The 8,945-nt window shown below is 31.1% G+C and overlaps 1 protein-coding gene across 3 annotated transcripts; it reads right to left on the bottom strand.

The window, feature by feature from the left end:
* LOC7496461 (protein DOWNY MILDEW RESISTANCE 6) lies at positions 1–8,368 on the bottom strand. Of its 3 annotated transcripts, none has more exons than XM_024581753.2 (5): positions 8,022–8,368; positions 7,590–7,837; positions 928–1,252; positions 396–659; positions 1–281 (listed from the first exon to the last, which is right to left on the bottom strand). In XM_024581753.2, the coding sequence occupies exons 1-4, from the start codon at positions 8,217–8,219 to the stop codon at positions 414–416; spliced, it is 1,017 nt and encodes a 338-aa protein (XP_024437521.2). In that variant the 5' UTR covers positions 8,220–8,368; the 3' UTR covers positions 1–281; positions 396–413. The 3 variants fall into 3 exon arrangements, with proteins under 3 accessions (XP_024437521.2, XP_024437522.2, XP_002318498.4); XM_024581754.2 differs by having other exon boundaries at positions 1–226; XM_002318462.4 differs by having other exon boundaries at positions 1–659.
* Between the last annotated feature and the right edge of the window lie 577 nt (positions 8,369–8,945).

Here is an 8,945-nt window from a genome sequence, read left to right as displayed (position 1 = left end):
TTTAGGTCTCTGATAATAATGCCAGCATAAAATAAATTGCAAAAGATACTGTTTGATTACAACAACTGTTACTTATGAACATCTATTAGGACATGAATGGAAATTCAAAATCAACAAGAGGTGGCATGGACCAACAATCGAACAGTGACATAAAACCTTCCCCGTTCGCAGATGTAGCCTGATGCCTGTAACGATACACTTTTATATGCTAGAAACGAGTCTGCAACTGCCATTATTTCACAAAATGAACAAGAATTTAAGGTTGATGTCGGCGATGCGTCCTTGCAGGATTTCAGAAAACAAAAAAAAAACAGAAAAACAATTCTGGCCCCCAACTCCACGACCTGAATTTATTAGGAAATTGCAACAATAATAAGGTGATTATTATCACTAACTAGTAAAATGTGTACTATTCATTTGTTCTTGAAAAGTTCCAAACAGTGTTCTTGATCCAAGTCCCTGCTCCAAAACTTCTTGTAATATTCAGCATATGTGAAATCCCTGTATACGGCTCCAGTTCCATCATCAGTGAGAGCTTTAGGCGGGGTGATCAATGCGTTATCGTATGGACAGAGGAAGGAAGCAACTGACATCCTTGCCTTGTCAGTATTCGTGATAGCTCGGTGCCACACACTCTTGTATCTCCCATTGCTTAGTGCCTGCAATCACTAAAACTCATAAGAAGCCCATTGCTTAGTGCCTGCGATCACTCTTGGATCTCCCATTAATTGCATTTGTTATACCACCAATCAACATTATAGCATCAGAATGTTGCCCACAATATACATGGACAAGAGAATGCTTGTCGCCAATGAGCCTTGCAGCTCAAGGGCAGTACTCGTGTTCCCTTTCCCATTCCCATTCCCATTCCCACAAGAGGTCTCAGGTTCGAGGATCCCTCAAATAAAAGAAGAAATGAGTGTTTACCTGTAATTGATCACCGATGTTAATGACAAATGCATCTGGATGAGGATTAACAGCTACCCATTTCCCGTCTTTGAAGACTTGAAGGCCTGCTACTGATTGGTCTTGAAGTAAAATAGTGAGGGCATTGGGGTCGGTATGTCCTGGCAATCCGAAAGTCAACTCTGGCTCTGGACATGGAGGATAAAAGTTTACAGCCATATGTTGCCCTTGTTCACCCAAGACATTCTTTACATGATCCTTCTCGAGGCCTAAGCTCTCCGATATCAGTTCTTGTATTCGAAACCCAAGTTCTCGAACTTGTATACAATAACTACTTACAATGTCCCTATTCATACAGCACATTTCACATGATTAGATCATTATTCTACAGCACATTAATACTAAGTTGGTACTATTATGATAAACAAGTGAGTCGAGAGTCACATATCCAAGAAGATCTTAGATCATGAACATACGGAGAATAAATATTTTGAAAAATTGAGGAAGGCAATTGACCCCCTTCTACTCTATGCAACTCCGCCCTATGTAGAGATTGATAGACCATAAGGTCCATAACTTATTAACTTCGGTCTCTAAGTTTTTTGGAACAATGAGAGTGGATCAATGATTTTAAATTTTGATTTGCAAATTAATTAAACTCAAGAATGTACCAATGAAAGTTGAGGATATAATTGCCCCATTTGGCATAAAAGTTCATCCATCTCTTTGATATTGCCTACTAGTGATACGATGAGACTACAGGAAAAACTTCAGTTGAAAATTTTCCCCAAAATTCTTGATGTAAGCAAGACTTTTTATCCCCAAAATCAGATATACATCAAGAAGCAACAATGTCAAGTACCCCCGACATGTTTCTACAATAATAGTCAGCATGTTTGAATTACGATCATGTCTTGATAAGAAAATTATGAAGCAGAGTTTGCGTTTAAAACCATCCACCCTGCCTATAAATAATATATTTTTCCCAAAAAAGAAAGAAAGAAAAAAAACCATTGATTATATAGCAGATGAAGACAGAAGTCTTTTCTTTACTCTTTCCACGTCATTAGCCCTATCTAAAAGACATCAATCCTACTAGATTGTGAACGACATTGTAATCTCGTTACCTTGAAGTCGTAGCTTGTTCGGGTCGAAGAAAGATACAATGAGTTTTGGACATCATTTAAGATAACATTTAGTTACTTTTTCAAGACATATAAGAGAAATAAAAACAATGAAAACAGAAGAAATATATTTTTCTCTATTTTTTATTTTTCAAAAATAAAAATTCATTTCAAAACTATTTCATAAATAAATTTATTTGATATTGTGATCACTATCTTGGTTCCTCCATCTAAATATATTTATAACTCTTTTATTTGAGGACACCAACCAAATACATCATAGAAGCTTGAAAATTAAAATATAGATACTATTAATTAAAAAGTCTACATTGTATATAAATCAACTTCAAATCACTATTATCCATGTCATCAACCTTGTTATGACAGAGAAAGATATTTATTGTGTAATTGTTCCCAGAATTTTATAATCAAGAAAGCATGCAACATGCACTGATCTCCATAGATGAATTCATTTTGTTTCTTGTTGAATTGTCCAAAACATTGAAAAAAACAACCAGGGGATAAGATAACCATGATCTTAGGGCATCGATGAATGATCAGCATCACTCTGCCGGTGGTACCCCAGCATAGAGTGGAAGAGAGACCTAATTTATTTTGACAAATTAAGTAGATCGGTCGCATAACAGTACATCATCTTTCTGGAAGAGGGTTGGCTAATAACTAGGGACTTTTGCAGACTACCCTACCTTATTTAATTGTTTCGTCGACTGACCATCATCATAATATTTAAATGAATTATTCTCAAGTCCTCGATCTTGAGCTTATTATATCTTAGTCCTTCGTTTCTTCAAACTTGTAACTTAAACATTTTAATAAAACAATATTGATGATTAAAAAGGTTTGTTTCTTCATTTTTTGAGTTTCGAAGATGAGGACATCAACCAAAAGAATTTATTCTCTTTAATGCGTAAAATTCATGCAGGAAACACCAAGATCATCTCGAGAAAAAAAATTCTCGATTGATGAGGAAGATAATCCAAAGATATCTCCAACCCGCGAACCAAAAATTAACAAAGAAAGAATAATGATCAAGAAAAATCAAGGAACTTGTTCACAAGTTTTCAAAACATGGAGGATAAAGTCATAAACAGGTAGATGGAATATGCAGGACTAAGGCATATTTCAGTTCTCTTACGTCAACACGATTTCAGTTCATGACATCATTTTCCACCTCGTTAAGAAAAGCTTTTATTAATATGCAAGAAATCAAAAATGTCAATGGATGTGATCTCATCCAGTGCATCAATAGAGCGTCATAGCCGTTGGATTATAAAATAATTGCCCAAAACCTAATAATTTAAGTCTCCATTTTTGTATTTTACGTTGATTACTTAAATTTTTAAAGTCTTGGACCCACGCTGCCAAGATTCTGGCACCAAGTTGCTTTAAAGACAGACAAGTAGTTTAATAATTTTGGAGGAATGCCGGCATATGTAATAATAATAATAATAATAATAATTAATATTATTATTTTGGATGCTTTTTTAAAATATATTTAATTTAAAAAATATTAAATTAATATTTTTTAGTATTTTCTAATGATTTTAATATCTGAATATAAAAAGTATTTTTTTTTAATTTAATATATTTTTGAGCAAAATTCATTTTAAAAAGTATCTTATATCACAATCACAAACACACACTAAAAATATTTGATAATTATACTACATCTTTTAAGGGAATAGCATATGTCATGTATTGAAACCTCTTTTTTAAATATAATATAATATAAAATTAAATTTAATAATAAAACAATTATAAAGTTGAATACTCGGTAAACACTTTAGAATTTTGAGTTGAAATAGTTTTTAATATAATATAATATAATATAATATTAAATTTAATAATCAAACAATTATAAAGTTGAATTTTACCATTTTTATTATATTTTTTAATTAAAATTAATTAATAATATAAGATAATGTTTGTATATGCAATAAAAAAACTTTTACTTGAAAAATATATTAAAAAGTAATATAAATAATAAATTAAACATAAGTTTTTATATCTTATCATGGGAATTTATAACAGAAAATTAATTAACCATAAATGACTAAAATAAAATGGTATTTTTATTGTGTAGTCGTCATCCAACCCTACCTCATAAGAATATATATAAGTGTGTTCCTACTACTCATAGATTGAAGTAGAGGTAGAAGTGATATTCATATTAAAAATAAAATATTGATAGCACACTCGCAGATATCAGCACTCAAATTTACATAAAAATTTCATGATGCATGCAAACTGGTTGGTATATGTTGCTATAAGTGATTTTAGCATTGTTCTTTCTATATATATATATATATATATATATATATTCTCTACATGGTATATTTTGATTTTTATATTGAAAAAATCTAGAGTTATGCAATCAAATCCTATAGAACCAGAAATAAAGAAGGATATAGGATTAAGAATCGACCAGCCGTCTTAAGATTAATTAGATCAACAATTTTCATGACTCCCTGCGGGAAAAGTGAAAATGACCATTGAGCTAGAACCAGAAATTAATATTTCATGAAAACTTTCCATTAATCAACTATTATAAATAAGGGGTTTTATTTAATAATTTATTCCATTAATTTCTTGATATATTGTAATTAATGTTACTAGTGCTCTATAAAAGAATAATACTTGTAATCAAAGGAGAGGATGAAACTAAAAAAACAAACGAGTGCAGATGATGGCGTTGAGGCAAATCACTTTCCATGAATTTATTACCCTCCTTATTTATGACAGCTACAGAGTTTAACCCCATCTCCTAATTAATGCCTGTGGACTCCATGGCACAGTCGACTTTTCTCCTCCACCATCGAAGTAAACGATGGGCTGAGTTTATATATATATATATATATATATATATATATATATATATATATATATATATATATAGTTCTTTGGTCATGCTTCATTACTTTTTTTTTTAAATTAAAAAATATTAAAAGTATGAAGATTTTTTTAGTAGTACTATTATATTTAATGAAGCAGTTTGATTTTGATGGGTAAATTTTCTAAATCCGTGAATTGGATAACCTGGGTCAATATATCATATCCGCAACTTGAAAAATAGACTCTATTGAGATTAATAACTTGTTTCTAAATAATTTTTTATTTAACTATATAATAATAAAAATAGACGATTGTGAAATAGAGCGTTAAACTAATACTGAGATTTTTTTAAGACTATAATAATTTCATATAAAACAAAACAAAATAAATTATGAAACTAAATTTTTAATTAGCCCAATATCAAAGGATAAAATTGAAAAAAAAAATTTTAAAAAATAAAAGTTAAACTCACTAAATTCATCAATAGGCCTATAGACTTTCTAAAATTTACTAATATTTTTTTTCCTGAAATTATTTGTTTTAACTATATGATAAAGACAAAAATAAACAATTATATAATTAAAAAAATAGGAAAAACCATTATTAAACATGTAAACTGGGGTAATAAGAATTGCTTCACCAAACTCGTAAATCAGGTTATTGACTCCACAAAGTTTAATAATCTAGTTTTTTAAATTATTTTTTATTTAACTAATTTTTTTTAAAATAAATCATACTACAATGGTGAGATATTTTTATGATACCAATTCGAAACTAAGATATTTTTTTATACCGTAATAACTATATAAAAGAAAAATAAAAATAAATTATTATAAAAAACAATATTTTCCACGTACCTCAACTTTTAGATTTTACTTAATATCTGTTTTAAAACGTGAGTGATTCCTTTGATTATATTTCTTATCAATAATGCACTTTTTTTTGTCGTTATAGTGGATTTTCTATCTCATGGACCCTACAGCCTAAAAAGGACTCTTTAATGCATGAACTTTGCCTAAACGTTTTTACCAATTTGCCTTTATAATTGATTACTCTTTTTATTTTTGTGGAGTCCCTTTTGAGGAATATTGCCATTCTCTAATCCCCAAGTGTCCTCCCTCATTTTATAATAAAAAGAAATATCACATAAAATCTACAAAAAAAGAGAGAGGATACTTTGATTGATTGACAACGTGCAAGGGTGTTTCGAATCATTCAGATTCTAGATTCAAAACTTTGATAAATAATAAAAAAAAATATGCTGTTTATTTTCTAAAGTATTTTTTATTTAAAAATATATTAAAATAATATTTTATTTAATTTTTAAAATTTATTATTAACACTAGTATGTTAAAACGATTTAAAATATTTTTTAAGAATTAATTTTAATAAAAATTCATTTTTTTAAAGCCATGGAAACAACAAACGTGACCAGAGATGTTCAAATAGTGAAAGATGTGAGATTCCCATGAAAATCTTTCAAATTCAAATTTAGAAAAAAAGAATCCTTGGAAATTTAGGGATCGGAGTCCATGGACTTCGTGTCGTGGCAATTAGGTCCTTAACTGTGTAATAATTCTTGATTAATTAGTCTAACAAACCCTTCTCTAATTGCTCTATATAATTAATGGAAGGGGAGGGAAATAACTGTTTTGATCAATTTATGTGTAAGAATTTACCCTTCAATAATTAATGCAAAAGGCCTCGTTAGCAAGAGACTGAAAAAACAGTGGGGCTATATGAACCCTCCTTTTTCGTGCCGCATGTGCTCACATGCCCACCTCCTCCCTTCTAAGGACCGCAAAATACTTTTTTGCTCATCGAGGACCAGAAAAAAAAAATTAAATTAGTAGATATGACTTTTAGAGTGGGAGAGGAGACTTTTCTTGGTGTCCGTGAGTGAATAAATTGGATCAAAACTACTATTTTAAAAAATAATAAAATTTAATCTAACAACATAGTATGATGCTTAACCTTTTTGATTGGATTTTTATCGGCTTTTAGAAAGTTATATAAAGTGGAGTGATGAGCGCTAACTCAAAAGATATCTTTAATAAGGGATTAATCAAATTTAAATATACAACGGAGCTTAGGTTAGAGTTCTCGGACAGTACAATAATTGCTATGCAATTATATTCATGTACTGCAACTAAAACCTAGGACGAGTTTATTGGATATGGTTTATGTCTTCTTTACTTTCAATCACACGTGGAATTTTGGTAAGAAAAACTCTATCCCGAACCCAAACCCAAACCTTCACGCATGTTTTTAATTAATTTTTTCCATTTCAAGATGAGAAGTTCTATTAAAAATCTTTTTTAAAATACTTGAAATTTACAGTAATATTTTAATTATACAATCATGAACTCCGAATAAAAAATATATTTGAAATGTCGTTTTAATATTTCATATAAACAAGTGAAATGTTGTTATCTATTTTAATATTTCATGTGCAAGGAAGATTTTTTCTAGGTGCATTTTCGCAAATAAATGCTAACTATGGAAAACAAAAGAAAAAAGGCAAGTTATGACAGAAAGGGATGTGGCAGATTCTATGCACCACTAGTGCATGCACCCAAGGTATCTGAAACGTAGCTCTCCCTATGTTTGTGGTGTGCCCTATTCTGCATGACTGTGTTTTTAGCGGGAGAGGGAGGAGGAGGAGGAGGAGGAGGGGAGAGAGAGAGAGAGAGAGATAGAACTCACTTGAACGGAGGAGGTTTAGAAGGCCACTCAGGCGCATACTTGTCAAGAGGATAGCAATGGAGTCTAAGATAGTCCCTCCAGTTGTGAACCTTCTCCTTGTTCACATTAAAACTTGTAGAAAGTCTCATTGTCTTCGATGGATCATCAGAATACAGCTTCAGCTTCTCCTCAACTGGCAAGCTGAAGAAATCATGGGCTACTCCTAACATTTTCTCCACTGCTTCCAAAGACACTCCATGATTGATCACCTGCCATTCATAAACCAAAAGATTCACTATTCAAATTATTTAGCTATGATCTATACTCCATCTAATCATCATGCTAAAATAATCAAGTAATAGAAGGATTGATATGACTATTTTTAAAATATTCCACTACTATTAAAATATAAAACAAAAGAAGGGGGAAAAAAGATATAGAAAGTAGGCTAACCTGAAAAAAGCCATAGTTCTTGCAGGCATCGCCAACTTGTTGGACAATTTGGTCCCTCTCCTGACAACCTAAATCTATGACCGGAACATTTTCGCACGTTGAAACTTCCCATAGCCGGGGACGTTCAGATTCCGGCCTAACATAGCTTGCCGGCAAGTTTGTATACTGGATGCCAGAGGAAAGGACTTTCGTATCCATGCTACTAAATAAAAGCAGTAACAAAAGATGAAAAAGGCAGCAAAGTATTATAAATTTAGGAGAGGGCACCAAGATGCAAACTTTTGCTGCTTGGGAGTAGCAATAACTATAGCTATGTGTGCAGCTTCCAGGAAGATGAGAGAGCTCTGCAACACACCTCGTGTATTTATAGTTGCACATGGAAGCTTAGCCGGTCGACCTTTTCTTTCTTTTTTTTTTTTTTGCCTTTAAGTCGTCATTTGTTAATTTAACTTTATTATAATATGATGATTATTTTTAAAATATGATTGATTTGATTTACATAATCAATCCTATTTTTAAATTTTTTCTATTGGGAAGTTATTTAATTGGAGGGAATTGGAATCCCTCGTTGCTATCGATTTGTTGTGCAGGCGTGTTAAAGTTAAATGCCAGCAAAAAAACTTTTTTACCTGCATATATAGTCACAGTTCATTGTTAATTAAATGAAATTAATTAAGTATTAATTCCTTTCTTTATTGTTTTTGATTCATAGTGTTTGGAGATTCTACATGATTTGGTTTTTGTTTCATCTAGTGTTAGGTGGATTGTCGAGTATGTAACGTTTGTCTAGTCTATGCATCTATCTGCCAGTTTAATGAAAATCTAGAGGATGTAAGTTTATTCGGACTTCAAATTACTGGTTTTTTGTTAGACATGGTTTTGGCTATGTGGTTTCAACCATGTGAAAAATATTAATCTGATGTT

Source organism: Populus trichocarpa, chromosome 12 (genome assembly GCF_000002775.5).
Source record: "Populus trichocarpa isolate Nisqually-1 chromosome 12, P.trichocarpa_v4.1, whole genome shotgun sequence".
Classification (NCBI taxonomy): Eukaryota; Viridiplantae; Streptophyta; class Magnoliopsida; order Malpighiales; family Salicaceae; genus Populus; species Populus trichocarpa.
This window is presented reverse-complemented; position numbering and strand designations above follow the sequence as displayed.

Coding starts and splice junctions, on each gene's coding strand:
- LOC7496461 (XM_002318462.4), bottom strand. CDS start 8,219: ATGGATACGAAAGTCCTTTCCTCTGGCATCCAGTATACAAACTTGCCG. Junction 7,838..8,021: donor AGAACTATGGCTTTTTTCAG/GTTAGCCTACTT, acceptor TATGAATGGCAG/GTGATCAATCATGGAGTGTC. Junction 660..927: donor ACATCGGTGATCAATTACAG/GTAAACACTCAT, acceptor TAGTGATTGCAG/GCACTAAGCAATGGGAGATA.